Source organism: Panthera pardus, unplaced genomic scaffold (assembly GCF_024362965.1).
Source record: "Panthera pardus isolate Hobbes unplaced genomic scaffold, ASM2436296v1 HiC_scaffold_26, whole genome shotgun sequence".
NCBI lineage: Eukaryota > Metazoa > Chordata > Mammalia > Carnivora > Felidae > Panthera > Panthera pardus.
The window spans coordinates 29664454-29680371 of record NW_026526832.1 but is presented as its reverse complement, the minus strand read 5'-3'; the positions used below and the strand labels follow the sequence as shown (position 1 = coordinate 29680371).

At 45.0% G+C, this 15918-nt stretch overlaps 1 protein-coding gene across 3 annotated transcripts in view; it reads right to left on the bottom strand.

Annotated features, from left to right (window-relative positions):
- NBAS (NBAS subunit of NRZ tethering complex) overlaps positions 1-15918 on the bottom strand; it is a 329555-nt gene that overhangs the window by 46365 nt on the left and 267272 nt on the right. For all 3 annotated transcript variants that reach the window (XM_053891145.1, XM_019451545.2, XM_053891146.1), the window contains 3 exons: positions 6275-6493; positions 3176-3378; positions 755-844 (listed from right to left, as the gene is read on the bottom strand). In XM_053891145.1, the coding sequence (XP_053747120.1) occupies positions 755-844; positions 3176-3378; positions 6275-6493 (512 nt within the window). The remainder of the gene's footprint in view (positions 1-754; positions 845-3175; positions 3379-6274; positions 6494-15918) is intronic.

The following is a 15918-nucleotide window of genomic DNA, read 5'->3' as shown; positions in this document are numbered from 1 at the left end:
GCCTGGCTGGCTCAGTCAGTAGAGCATATAACTCTTGATCTCAGGTTTGTGAGTTCAAGTGCCATATTGGATAGAGAGATTTTGTTAAAACAAACAAACAAACAAACAAACAAAAACAACATAAAAAAAGGAATTGGGGCCCGGCCTTACAGGGGTGACATGAGTAAAAGCCACAGGAAAGAGGTCTGTAAACTCTGGTGAATATATAACCACCCACTTGATGCTGTTAACCCTGTCACTGCCACTGGACCTAAATGAAAAATTCTTTCTAAAAATGGCATTACAGACACACATCTTTCTAGACTCATAAAACCTGTACACTCACAGTCCTCCGACAAGACAGACCTAACATGTATAAAGCTCTAAGAAATATATAAACATTCTAGAAATTTCCATACTTCACTCAGTCCAGCTAACCTCTCGGAGATGTGAACCCCTCTCTCCTAAGAAAGCTCAGAGCAGCTCCCCCTCCTGGCCTCACTCAAGAGGTGGCGAGAAGAAACCATACTCTCCGGGCAGAGGGGGCTCTGGAGAGAAGGGCGGTGTCCTGCTGGAGGTGAGGAGTGAGAGGGCAGCTGCGAAACTGTGTCTCCAGATGGAGAGCCTCGTAGTGACAAAGTTCTCAGCAATTCCTTCCGAAAATACCTGGCAAGACTGCTTCCTCTAGGCAGTTTCATAAATATGGATATTCACAATAATTCTAAGATCCTGTGGAGTGCCACGAAGTGAGACACGCGAGCCGTTCTAGGCTTACCCTTTGTCCACGCTGGCGTGGACGGCTGCGACAACACCTTCCAGGACCTGGAGGGGGTCCCTGGGCCCACCGAGCTCAGCGCTGTCTCCGCTGCGAAGGGAGAGAGAAAGAACCGGTTCAGAAGGGGGCTCTGGGCTCAGCAAGCAGCACGGCGTTCGCACTCAGAGCCCGGCTGGGCTGTGGCAGTGCGCGCTGCCGGCTCCCAGCCACGCGGGCTGCATGTGGTGTGCGAGGGCACTGAGCCCTACACGACGTGCCAAAGGTGTGGAAACGAAACGCCTTCTGCCTTTAAGACGCTCACGGTCTCATATGTGCTTGTTTTCCTGGCAAGAAAATACAATCTACCTGCCTTCTGTCCTCCAGAAAACAGTCAATGGACATTATTATACGTGTGCATTAAATACATAATCATCCAAATCCTCCAGCTGGACTTAAAAAAACCCTAATATTTACGTGACACTCACTAGGCACAAGACACCGTTGAATGCTGTACGCACACATCTACCGTTTAATCCCCAACAGCCCACAAGGTAGGTACTATTATTATGCCCATTTTACGAGCGAATATATCTGGGACTCTAGTAAATTTTGAAAAAAAGCAACAGAAGACAAGTTTTAGCTGAGTGTTCTGAATAATTTCAGCAGTAGGACTTAAATCAACTGCTGGATTCAGTTCTTTACAAGCCTTTGTTATTTCATATCTACCAAATTCTACTAACTTTCTAAAAGGTGAACGTTACGGATGTTGTCAGTAGCAATTTCTTTTCCTTTGAAAAGGAGGTAGCTGAACTTCTGAAGTTCCCTCTCCTCCCACTACTGAAAGATTTAATTCACATTTATTGAATATCTTCTGTGTGCTAAGCATAACATTTATTAGGTAAGAACCAAATCTTAGTAAGTGGAGCTGGGTGCAGGGAAGGAGAGAGAAGTGTAATTTCTGTCACAATTTTATAAGGGTAAAAATATCACATATTTTCATTATCTACAAAAATAGGCAATTTTTAGGAAATAAATTCAGCAAAGCACCGATTTTTCAAAATGTTTTGTTTTTCTGAGGTTCATCTATATTTTGATTTAAGAAACACTAAAAAGATAGCTATGAATCAAAAGGTGCAAAATGTGACCAACAAGTGTCTGTCATCAATGAAAAGAGGAAAGGGGCGCCTGGGTGGCTCAGTCAGTTAAGCATCTGACTTCGACTCAGATCATGACCTCGAGGTCTGTGAGTTTGAGTCCCGTGTCGGGCTCTGTGCTGACAGCTCAGAGCCTGGAGCCTGCTTCCGATTCTGTGTCTCCCTCTCTCTCTGCCCCTCCCCTGCTCGTGCTCTGTCTCTCTCAAAAATAAATAAACACTAAAAAAAAAAAAAAAAAAAAAGAAAAGAAAACAGGAAAGTGGGCGGCTCTTATAACCACCACCACCACCAAAACATAATAAGCTAATAACAGAACACTGCTTTATTAACTTGACATTTGTTATTTCTTAAAAAGTGTTATATTTTATTTCTCTATCTCTATCTCTGTCTCTGTCTCTCTCTAAAAATTACCAGATACCTCAGATCATTAAAAGGTGAAAACTGTTATGAGGCTGGGGTAATTAAACTGATAAAGGCTCATTTGATTTCAGTTCAGCTGTGGAAAACTGACATGCATTTAATCAAAAAGTTCCTCAAGAGCAATGCAGAATTACAAAGAATGCTTAAAAGGAGAATACATTAAGCACAACCAAATCTTTCAGCCTAATTGCATTATTCACAGAAAGCACTTCATGCCTCATTCTTCTCTTAGCTTAACTTTCCCCCTTTTCTAACCCTCCCGGATGCATTCCCACGAAGACACCCGCATACTGACATAAAGCTAGAATTTCTCAATTGTTGGTTTCAGGCCATTAACTGCAGGTAAATAAAACTCTAAGAGACTTAACAGATGTCTAACTTCTTCAGTATACGATTAACCTTGCCTTGTGTATACTTCGAAAGAAGCTTCTGGGAGCCATTTTGCAAGCTCTGAAAAGAAGTGTGAGTAGAAAAGTCAGGATGTGTACATCCACCGGGGGTCACATGATGACCTGACATTTAGCTACCTGCTAATCTTGGCCCTTCCCTTACTTCAAGAATTATTTGGGGATGGGGATGATGGCGGGAGTGGGGGGGAGCGGCGAGAGGGTCTAACCAGAAGTTAATTTCAGGGTGGGTTACACACAGTACCAATGGGGAAACATTTTCATGGTTCTCCACTCTTAAGATACTTTAAGACACAAGACTTTGAGAAATCTGATAATAACCTCTCACTTTTATGAAGTACTTCATAGTGAATAAAATGCCTCTACATCCATGATCGTATTTTTACCCTCGTGACTGTGAAACAAGTGCCATTACTGGCAAACTATCGCCTCGGCTTTCCGGGGACTCTTTTCTGGCTTACCTCAGGGCAGAAACTATTCTCCTCACTGCATTCTGTACTACGTCCTTGGGCGAGATGTCGAGAGGGCCCACGGCCACCTGCAGCAGCTTCTGGATCATTCTCAGAGGCAGGCCATCTAGACACATGGCCACAGCTTGATCGTGAACCTTCCCCTTTTCTGATCGGGACAGATCATACAGGCGACTGTATTTCTGCAGCGCTTCCTGAAAAGATAAGGGGCACAACACCTAAACATCAAGTAGAAATAAGGTGTGGCCACATGTACAGAGTGAAGCAGATTTAGACGACTCTCAAACCAAACACACTCGAACTACAAAGGCCACACGGAAGGAGATGTAGTGGTTTTCAAGAGCTTGGGCTTCCCGGACACCAGGCTGGAGTACAAATCCTTGCTTTTTCGCATTTATTAGTTGATGAGCCTTCGGGACCTGCAAAATGAGGATGATGACAGAGATTCTTGGGAAGAGAGGGTGTTGTGAATGTTACATGAGAGCATATAAGAGCCAGGCCTTTAGCACAATGTCAGACACAAAGTGAAACTCATGAAGTCTGAGTTTCTTGATTATTATTACTGTGATTATTATTATAACCACATAACAGCTCTGATCTGCACAAACCCAGGTAGTACACGTGTGTTACCTAATTTAACGCTTAGAGTGAGCCTGCAAAGAGTTTTAATTAGCTCCGTTTTACCAAAAAGTAAATTGAAAACCAAAGATGTTAAGTAACATGCCCAAAGGCACACGGGGATGTTCAGGGGGACTAGGATCAGAATCCAAAAGACTGCATCTCCCCACCCCCATGCCACACAGCCTGCCCCTCTTCGATAATATCTGTAAAAATTAACGTGACAACAAATAATTTATGAAATGGGCCACAAACTACTATTTTTCACCATACCAAATGTGGTCACTTAGTGTTTAGAATGCTTTCCAGGTTCTTTATAAGCTTCTCGGGTAACCTAGAATGCACTGTTTTGCCTTTCAGAACCACCATGTAAAAATCCGTTAACTGGACAGTTGATGATACTGAAGAAATACTGTTCATGTTTTGATTGTGGTAATGTTGCAGTGGTTGTGTTCACATGTATCCTTTGAGAAAAAGATAAGGAAATATTTACGGATAAAATGAAATGATGACCAGGATTTTGTTGAAAATAATCCACAGGAGTGGGGAGAGGGTGGGGGAGGTAGGCATGAGATGACGGGTCACATTCTGATGACTGTTGATGCTGGGAGTTGGGCGCATGACATTTCGTTTTACTCTTCTCCCCACTGTGAGACTTCTGATAACAGAAAATGCCCGTGAGTTCAACAGAACAGTTACTCAGGTCCCTGCTGAGCAAGAGGGAACTGAGGCGCCACAGGATCAAAACCTCGAGTTTAGACCGCGCTAACGTAGGGTGTGGGGGATCTTCTTTCACTGGGTGTAGAATTAAAGAGGTGAAAGTTAAAGCCTGAACTCAAAAGGGACAAATGTATGGGGATAAAGGTTACTTCCAGTGTTTGCTATGAGAGGTACTCTAATAAAATCAAATAGGGTCCAATTTAGGAACCAGAAGAGTATCCTATTATGGACCATCCACGGTCTGACTGAATAGCGTTTGCAAGCAGTCATTTGGTACCTTTAAATCTCAGCCTATTTGAAACAAACAGCTGTTTTTGTTAATAACCCCCCTGGCCCCATAGACGTGATTCAAGTCACTGAAAGATAATACTTGTTCCAAGGACAGTAATGACAATTCTCCAGATTTGAATATAGCATACTTAATTAAAAAACTAAGCAAGACAAGTATGTACATTTTTATACTAATCAGCATAATCATTTTAACTTGGAGGAATTCAAATTTTACCCTAGTTCTTATAATTATGGATTACAGTACTCTACACGTCAGTAAGATAAAATCAAGATTGGAAAAGCCGATTTGTTCCCTGCAAAGGCTTCTATCTGGCTTGCACATCATTTAATGTTATTCATTACGCAGGCGAATAGCACTGAAAAATACAAAATGAAATAAAACTGCTATCAAACTTTTGAATTCTGCTCATTATCTTTTCCATGAGGGTTTGCATTTATGCGTCTCCTACACATTTTGAAATCTTCCATTTGTTCATTATCTGAACTGCTCTCCATTGACCGATCTTTCTAGTCAGGAATATTTCTTTACAAGCCAAGAATACGATTCAATCAATATGTAAGGTTTTAGAAAAATAAAAGAGGAGATTAGTGGCCACTTACAGGTTCATTTACCGTAACATTAATGGGGCAAATGAAATATTGCTTTTATATCTAAACATTGTTTTTACCTATATGAATCCATTTACTTATTGATCTGTCAACTTCTCAGTTATGGAAAAGAACAGCTTAAACTCCCTCGGCTGTAACAATACAGAAGAAAAACTAGAAAAGCTACAGAGGGTTCCCCTGTGTTGTCCTAACACCCTGTCCTAACTGCCTCAAGAATCATCCTGGGCAGGGGGCTCCTGACTCTCACGAGAGTATTTTCTGAGACACCATGAGGGTCTCAACTAGAAACCATGTAGGAACAATTGTATCAGCCAAAAAAATGCATATCGATAAAATTAGGTTGGAAACAGAAAACATAAACAGGATGGGGCGTATAATTTAAAAAAATCTGAAGCAGGCATGGATGGCTCTTTCTGGACTTTTTGGAAAATTCGGGGGAAAAAAAATCTATCATTTTTCAGTTGGAGAGCAAAACACCTACCGGCTAGAAGCAGGGCTTGCAAACCACGGTCCCCATCCTTTCTCAGCCTCGGTGACCACTCCCTCCCCCAGGCACCCATCCTGGGCCATACCCCCCCGGGGTGCCCATCCCCCACCCCAACCACCTTCTGTCCCTCAATCCCGTTAAGTGGCCCCAAATCTTCTTCCAAGAACCGCAAACCTGCAAATGGGAGTCCACAATCAAGAGGTGATGAAGAGGCTAGAGGATAAAGGGTTGAGGGACATTTGCCAGGACATCTGCAAGACTGAAACCCCTATCAACACCACTAATACGGCTCTAAAGGATGAATGTAAGCCCTACTGAGGTTGCCAGAGGGAGTGAGCATGGAGAAGAAGTTTTCCCTTCATTACCTGCTCACTATTCCTCAGAGAAACAAGGAAGCTGTGGTTGAGGGTTTCCAGGTGAGCAAGAGATTTCTCCAGATGGCCCCGGGCATCCGCATAGGTGATTTTAGAGTCACTAGCTTCTTGAATGTCGTCTTCTGAACTTCTTTTCCGCGGCTTTTCAATAAAATGCTGGACTGCCTGGACAGCCTTTCTAGTCATCTCTTTGCGTGCTTCCACGGACAGCTTCAACACAAAAAGGTATTGAACGGCAGTGAGACAAACCGGCCCTGCGTCTGTATTCAATACGGTATTAATAAGGTGTATTTAATAAGGTATTAGCGAAGCAAAGAGAACAAGAGTGAAACGTTGATATACAACTTTAATTGGTGTCTAGGACTTTTGTTGTATTAGTTTTTCTTCTGTGAGGAGAACAACAGTGAGGTGCCATATGCACTATTAAGGCAATAAATACAGATTTTTTTAAATGCTAAAATGCAAAAGTAGGTGGTGTTATGATGAAACTGGCATTCAGATAGATTACTGGTTACAAGGCAGAAATGAGGAGTCATTTCTACAGTTACAATTCCCAGTTTCAATCATTTATTACAAGGAAATGATTAAAAAGAAGAAAATTGTATAGGCATAATGATTTCAACTGGAATAATACTCTAAAATCTCAAAAGCAACCTAATTGCCTGGTAATAACAGAAATGGTAACTAACTTATGATAAATTACTAGATAGAACATTATGCAGCCGTTAAAATTAGATATAAAATCAGTATTAGCAATTTGGAAAGTGCTTAACATAAAATGTTGAATTTTAGGAATCAGAAATCATAAAACTGTCTACACCATGCTCGTATTAAAATCCGAACGAAACCTGTACGGCTGAACAGAAATACATACACACACACACAGACAGACACCAGTGCCAGTGACTGTTATGTTAGGGTTATGAGCAATTTTGTTCTCAATTTTGTCAATTTTCTATACTAATGTATTCATTCAATTGCTCACTAAGTATTTGAGTTGTGACACGCGAAAGTCACTTTCTTAGGTATGCAAGAGTTGTCTTTTTCTCATAATATTAAAAATATTAAGCTTGCTTGGCTTCAAGTCTAAACGTAACCCATCTTGATGGACGCACCACAGACTGGTGAGCCACGCTGGGCTTCTTGAGGCCCCGCTGATTTGCGCTGCTTTGGGTCTTAGATTTAGCCTCATGTCAACTACTCAAGCACATTTTTACTACAGACTTAAAAGGGCTCTGTGTTGACTTAAATAAATAAAATAAAAAACAGATGAGGAGTCTTAGGACAAAATCTTATCTTTATTTTCTTTCTCAACATCAGGTACCCTGTGTGTCTGGTTATTCTGAAAAATACCAGACATCAACATAGCATCTGCGACCACACCAGGAGGCAAACCCCACTCAACCCTCCCCACCAGCTGCCTCCAAGTCACTCTGTGTAGAATTCATGTGGCATAATGAGGACAGCTGACATTTTCTTCGGTCTATACAAATATGGGTAAAAAGGAACTTTAGCAAGTAAGTTTTGTGGCCACACTGCTACCCCCAAGCACCTTGGCATACAACAACATCAGAAGCGACTACTGACCATAAGTATCAGTTCATCATTCTCCTCCCTTGCATACCCTGTGAACTCTTTTCTGTGGTTGAGAAATACAAGATCACAGAACTTGTGTTTAGTTTAACAGCCCTCCTTACTTTCCCCCATCATATGGATGGAAGGACTGAACCCTGGGGAGGTTCTGTGATATGGTGGGGTTCCTCGCATGAGTGCAAAAAGGAAAAGCCAGAAGGCAGGGGCCTTGGTCATGGATCTGGCGCTCCCCTTTCACCGCACATCACACAGCCTCCACTTTGCCATTTCTACCCCCTCACGGGCTCTGACAGAGCGTATGATGGGTGCACACTGGCCGAATGCTCAACAGAAGGAAAGACAAATAAGAAAATGGCCTAGAGAGTCCTTCCTTTCCACTCACTCCTATCTGCTTCCCCAAGAAACACGAGCTTGGGGAATGTTTGGATATCCAGCTGGCCAAATGTCTATGCTCTCCCAGCCCATCAAAGGGCGTGGAAGGTTTCCACAACAGACTGGCAAGAGAGTAGGAACAGGACAGGCAATTCCCCTGTGCGGAAAGCAGCGTCCTGAGAGAAACAACTGGTCTCTGTGCCCTGGGAGGAGTCCAGACGCCATCTTTGTTGTCCGAAGTCAGCCTTGTCAGTGTCAACCACCCCTGGAATAGTTGGTAAGTGTAGGGGGAGCACTAACCTCACAAAACCCGTGTTTAATTTTTACTACCGGGGTGACACTTGACCACAGGCTTCAAGCCTTCGTTTCTTCATGCATAAAATACAAAAAAAAGTCATCCGCCACACAATGTCATTCTGACCATTTAAATGAGAGAATATGCAAAACAATCAGCAAAATGCCTTACCCATATAGTAGGAAACTCAGGAAATCGAGGCTCAATTCTAATTTGACCAACTGATACACCACCCAGGCCGTCATCTACCTGTTAGGTTTTTATCTTCCTAGTAAATGTGCCACGTAATCTCTTTTAGAAAAACCTTTTCATAAGCTCTGCAAGTTCCTTGGCATGGCAGCCCGAGGACTCTCCCAAGCTGGCCCCAAGCTACCCCTCCAGCCTCGCAATGTAACCGTAGCCCACACTCTAGGCTCCACATGCGGAAGCTTTTCTTCATTCCCCGGTGTCAACTGGTATCTTATCTCAGTGAAACACTGTCTCTTCTCTTCTTTGCAGGCCAAATGCCCGGTCATGACTCAACACCGAGATACACACAAGTCACCCTGGACTCGGTTTCTTCAGCCTCAACAGCTGGTCCACTGGCAGGCCGTCTGCCCCAACAACCAAGTGCATACTCCATGCTTACATGCGTGTGGACTCCAGCTGCCCAGCAGTACTGAGCACAGGCCTCACACTGACCTCCGTGCTTTCCTAGAATCTGCTATGGAACCGCCACAGAACAGCCAGTAGAGGCGAGTGAATTCTCTAGGAGTTTGAGTTGTTTGACCTCATCACCAGTCTCATCAGAAAAGTACCTCCCCCCGTTATTCTTAATGATCTTTCAAAATAAGTAAATAACCACGGTTACTAAGAATACAGCGTGTGAACAAATGTAAACGTAAGTTAATTTTCCTGAGGGAGCTGTACAAGAGGCAGAATGATATAAGATGCAAGGGCTTTTACTTGCCTGGGCACTGTGCTTGATTGGATATTTAAGCTTTTCACTCTTTGTGAGAACAGGTTCATCGCTGAAAGTCTCTAGGGTGAGGGGCGCCTGGGTGGCTCAGTCCGTTAAGCGTCTGACTTTGGCTCAGGTCATGATCTCACAGTCTGTGAGTTTGAGCCCTGCGTCAGGCTCTGTGCTGACAGCTCAGAGTCTGTAGCTTGTTTCAGATTCTGTGTCTCCCTCTCTCTCTCTGCTCCTACCCTATTCATACTCTCTCTCTCTCAAAAATAAACATTAAAAAAATTTTTTAAAAAAAGACTATAGGGTGAGATTAAATACAAGTTTCACACCGAGTAAGTCTATTAGACTTATTTTGCTTAAACTCTTCCATGATAGAAGAAATAAGTAGTAAAAGAAAAAAAAAAAAGATAGACAAATGTACCGGAAAGAAAAATCACAATTTCTTCACTGACCCTAGCAGCCACAAGGTACTTCTGTTCCTAACCTTCTATTCTGAAGCCCACGGCATTAACACATCACTCATACACATATTTCTATAATTAGAAAGCAAAGATTTTGTAAAACTATCCCCTGACAGCAATTAGTAACTACTTACTATTTAAGACACTGTGGGTTGTATAAAATAAAGTTAATTGTTCTAGCACTCAGTAAGTATGTACTGTGCATCTATTTCGTAGGCCCTGTGGAAAAACAGGAGCCAGGCTCAGAGAAATCACATTTAGTACAGGAGATAAGCTGGTGGGAAGGGGTTGAAATCTAGGAGTCATCCCCAACATCCCTGAATCTCACTGGGTCTACCTTTGAAATATATCCGTCTACCCAATTCCCACCACGTCCACCGTCACCGCTCAGTTCTAGGCCACATCACCCCTCTTGTACTGCAATGGTTCTAACTGGTCTCCGGATGAGGCAGAGAGTGGAGCAGTCAGCAGACACAAGGATTCCGTGGATTCTACCGCACTTGCCAATCCCCCTGCAGCTAGGATGAGTCGTGTTGCAGGCAACGGAATCTGAGCAGAGGTGACACGTTTCTTTTCTGAGCCAAGGCAACGTATAACCCACGTGCGTCATTATCCAGTCTCCCTTCTTCCCCAGCCGCGGCAGAGAGTGCTGGTCCCAGATGGCACCAATGCAAGATGGCAGAGCTCCCATGAGCCTGGATCCTACGTGACTTTGTGGTAGACAGCCCTCTGCAGTCTCTTACTGGATTGGGAGCACAAGGGAATATTAACCTTGGTTGTGTTAAGCCACTGTGATCCTGGGGCTAACCGGGTACTCCAGCATTACCCAGTCGCACAGTGATGTTTTAGAAACATAAATCTGATCACGTCACTCCTCTGCTCAAAACTATTTAACGGCTTCCTAATTTACGACAAATAAAATCCAGCCTTCAATGCCCTATGAAGCCCTATGATTTGTTCTTCACCCCACCCTATCTGTCTAACCCTACTTCCTTCCTTTTTCTACACTCCTGCTCCGCTCCAGGCAGACTGGCCTCCGTGTAGTCCGTCAGCGGACTTTCCACATGTGGGTTCCTCCGCTTGCAATGTTCTCCTCCAGGCATCCTCACGGCTGGTTCCTGAGGTTCACTCAGGACTCGGCACCGACGCTGCCTCATCAGAGAGGCCTCCTCTGGCCACTCTACGAAAGCCAGCACCTCCTGGTGCTCTCTCTGTCCTTACTCTGTGTTCGTTCTTCTTCATAACTGACACCCTGTCTTTCCATCTGCTGGCTGCCTCCCTGTCATTTACATTCCTAGAGCCCCAAACCCAGAATGGTGGCTCGTACGGAACAGCTGCCCAATATGTTGAATGTACAAGTGGGCGAATGACAACATTTTATTTATTTTTAATGTTTATTTTTGAGAGACAGAGAGAGACAGAGTGCGAGCAGGGGAGGTGCAGAGAGGGAGGGAGACACAGAATCTGAAGCAGGCTCCAGGCTCTGAGCTGTCAGCACAGAGCCCGATGCAGGGCTTGAACTCGTGAACCACAAGATCACTGCCTGAGCCAAAGTTGGATACCTAACCGACTGAGCCACCCAGGCACCCCTTGCCAGAGAATGGGAACACATTGCCAGAGAATCTTACTTCAAAGCAAAATATGAAAATGCAGATATCTGAGGAAAAAACATCATCCTTTCTCAAGCCTCCCCTCAACTGTCCTTCCAGAATCTGTTCAGAGTTCACACATCTGGAAGCGTCCCCTGACATCACCTCTTCTCCGGGTCATAAACCACTCGTAGGCGCTCTTAAAGCACTCTACGTTTATCCGCATCGAAGAACATATCACACCACATTCACATCGTTGGGTTACTTTTACATCTCCTTGACTAAACAAGGAAATCCTTTCAGGGTAGAAACTGTGCTTTTTAAAATCTCCGTGTTTCCTGGCACCTAATTCAATGCTCGGCACATTGTAGACAGACAAAAAACAGCTGTTAGATTACTCAACTCTGATCAACACGGTAGCTGGGGCTGGGGGAGAGCCTTCAGAGGAGCAACGAAATGACATGTTCTCAATACGTCCCTAGAAACCTGTGGTCCAGAATGGGGCCAAAAGGCTCCGATTTACCTCGGCGTCCTGTTCCTGTGAGAGGGCCTTCGGAGACTAAAACTGCAAAAGGATATTTTAAAGGACTTGAACAACAACAAAAAAACCCATGATCGGATGTGTGCCATCAGGACAATGCCACTTGTGGCAACTGGAAGCCACGCAGGAAGAGACACCGGGACATTAAACCCGTGGCGACCTTGAGCGTATGCACTGGATGCACACCCGGTGAACACACGGTGTACGTGTGCCTTGGGCCGGGTGCTGGCAGCACAGACAAAATTAGATCAGGTCCCTGCCCCCGGGTACGGTCAAGTCCAGTTTGAAACACAGAGAGACAAAAGACGTCACAGAGCAGCACGGCTGTTACAAAACTGCAATAGGGTATCTAGGAGACGGTGCACAGGCCTCGGAAGGGGCGCTCCGGGCCGACCGGAAGTGAGTCTTCCGAAGGCGGCCACTGCCAAGGCCGGCCTCCGCGGTGCGTAGGCGTGAAGACAGGCCACGCATCCCGAGGGGTCAGCAGGTCTAAGGGGCAAGTGGGGAACCCGGGAGTCGGCTGGCTCGGCTGGAATCCGGGGTGCACGCAGAGGTCTGGCGGGGAATGAGGAAGAGCCGGGCAGGCGGGGGGCACACGGAGGGGCCCGCTCAACAGGCTGGCCGGACGGCTCTCTATCGCCGACTGGGGAGCGGGGGGGGGGGGGGGGGGGGGGGGGGGGAGCTGAGGCAGAAGTCGACACAATCAGTGCTATCATTTTCAGGTAATGGCTTGATTCAAAATTCACCAAGACAACTCTCCTCATCTGCGCGTACCTGAAGGGCGATAAACCTTGCAGAGCAGAGAGCGTTTGCTTTCTTTTTAAAATGAACACAGCGTGGTTTTGAAGATAAGGCTGGTGTTTAGGAAATGGCAGGTGACTCAAGAAAACCCAGTTGCTACTTCCAGTCAGCTGGAAAAATCAGCGTCTGCATATACTGTTCACGTTGCTAATAGTAACTATATAAGATGATGGAAAAATCAAGGGCAAAATTCCTCACTTTTCTTTTTTTTAACATCACAGCAAATATGACAGATGGAAGAAAACCTCTGGCTGATAAAGGACAGACCTATAGCCTCTCTTTTCAGGTCCCCATTTAAAACCTCCTGTACTTTGAGGTGCCTGGGTGACTCTGTTGAGTGTCCGATTTCGGCTCAGGTCACCATCTTGTGGTTCGTGAGTTCAAGTCCCGCATTGGGCTCTGTGCTGACGGTTCAGAGCCTGGAGCCTGCTTCTGATTCTGTGTCTCCCTCTCTCCCTGCCCCTCTCCCACTCGCTAGAGCTGGTCTTGGCACAGGGGATACAAAGGAAAATTAAGACACAATCTCTACCTCTGAAGAACATACATCGTACTGGGAAAGCCAAACACAAAATAAGCACTTCTAAAATGTAACAAGTATAAAACTAAGCATGGGGGGTGTATCAAGAAAAAAACCGTCGGTCTCCGCAAGGCAGGAAAGTCTTTACAAAGGAGGTAACATCTGAACCAGAACTGGAAGGATGAGCAAGAATTCACCTGGATGAAGCGGGTGGGGTAGATTTCAGGCAGAGACAGCAGCATAGGGACTTTAAAGAAAGGCTTTTATAAACGAGAATGTTCTGCGGCTGTGACTCTAGAACTCCTGAGGGATCGAATATCTTCCCCCCACAACCAGCGGCTCACTACCTCAAAGAATCTCAGGGAGGTGGATGGTGGGTACAGAGCACCAGCCAATAGTGAATCTGGGAAAGGAGGAAGAAGTGTTTCTGAAAACAAGTGGTCCCAGGACTTCGATGCTCCCCGGCTCCCCCACAACCCCATCCCCACAAAACACTAGACACTACCTCCTCTAGCGTCACTCCCGCACGAGACCTGGACGGTCACTGTTCGAGGGGTGAGGAAAAGCCCACGGTGGTGTCCACGGAGAGTCTGTGGGTGCTTGGGCAGGAGACCGTCCTGCAGGGGAACAGATGCAGAGGAGGGCTGGGCTCCCCAGGGGGGCCACGGTGAGGAGCTTACACATTCTCCTTGAGGCCAGTGAGCCGCACACAAAGCTCTTCTGAAGGGTATGCCGGGGCAGAGAGTGTTAAGGGAATCAGTTTCTAAATCTTTCACCTTCTCTAAACCCTCTGTCCTAAAACTGATCTGGAGAACACTCTGGAAGTCAGGATGTCAACCTTATTTCTCTTTCTCGACTCTCCTTTCACAGAGGCCTTCCTCCACTTACATAAGAAAGACATGCACCACATTTTTCCTGAATCTGACTCTGCCGCATGGACCTGGAATCTACAAAGTTCCAGACCACCAAACAAGGGACAGCTGAAAATCCTGGTGTGTGACAGGCCTCCAACAACTGGATAATGAAAGTCTTTTCGCACACAGCACGGTTTCCCCTTCTCTTGCTTTCAACAAAATTTATGAAAGATTTAATGGAGTTGTCAGTTGATAAAGCCTTAAAAATAATTTTTAACAACAGATTGACAAAGCTCCTTCCCCATCCACTGTGAACAAGGTTTTTAAATATTCCTATCTCTGAAAATGTAAAAGGGAAAGAGCTGATGTTGAAGGCAATCTCAATCTAGCCATAACTAGCGCTCATCAAAGGGCACATAAACTAATTAAGAAGCAATATTTAAAGCCCTAAGCATCTCATTAAGAGGTACATTTTAAATACACTTTTAATGCTATGATAAATTCTTATGGATCAAAAGTTAACACATTTATGTTGTTTTCATCAAATGTATGGCTGAAACAATAATACAGAAAAAAAGTTTTAAAAAAATCTCAGAGTGCTTTGGTCACAAGAAAAACTTTAAATGTTAATTTCTCTCTCTATAATTCTTTTTGATGCAGAGAAAGGACTTGTAAGTATAAAGACGTATACTTTTAAGTATAAAAACACTGCATTGGCACAAAACAACTCAGTGTGTTTATTCACCAACTCCCAGACTCCTTCACTAAGAGACCTGAGCAGACTACTGTGAGATCTAGCAGTTTAAGTCTATGTCTCTGTCTCTAGGATGACCAAAGTCTTTTTTAATGTTTTTTTGTTTGTTTGTTTGTTTTGAGAGAAAGAAGGACAGTATGAGCCGGGGAGGGGCAGAGAGAGAAAAGAAGACACAGAATCTGAGGCAGGCTCCAGGCTCCGAGCTGTCAGCACAGAGCTGGATGCGGGGCTCAAACTCACAAACCGCCGAGATCATGACCTGAGCCTACCTGACCCGACTGAGCCACCCAGCACCCTTAAGATGACCAAAGTCTCTCTTAAGATTGTTTCCTGAGAAAGCTCAAAACTGCCAGTAGAATCTACTGTTTATTTCAATCAAACCCAGAGATAGGCTGATAGGCCCCTGAACCCTTCTTGGAGCAGTGACTTTAGAAAGCTTGCCATTGTAAATCCTCTCTCTGCCGCTTTGCGATGTAAATCTGGAAGCTTCTCTTTAAAACACAGACATCCAAGGAGACATCCAAGGAGGTGGTCCATGCTCCCAACCCCGTGGCAGGGTGGGGGCACAGCGTCAGTGAGCCCCTGCTCCACCCTGCACACTCTCTTCCGTCAAAAAGACACAAGGAGTTGTTTCCCTTCTGGGTACGCGTCAATTAGCAAAGAGAGAGCGGCCCAGTTCTAGAAACCAGCCCCTGAGGGCCTTTCCTTTAGCACACCCCAGCGTTCAGTCTCTTGCCTTTCATTTCAGAGAAGCTGAGCCCAATTAACACAGGCTGTCCTCCCTGTGGCAATAGTTACCGCCAAATGAAATCTGTCTTGGGGCGCCTGGGTGGCTCAGTTGGTTAAGCATCCGACTCCTGGTTTCGGCTCAGGTCATGATCTCATGGGTTCGTGGGTTCGGGCCCAGCG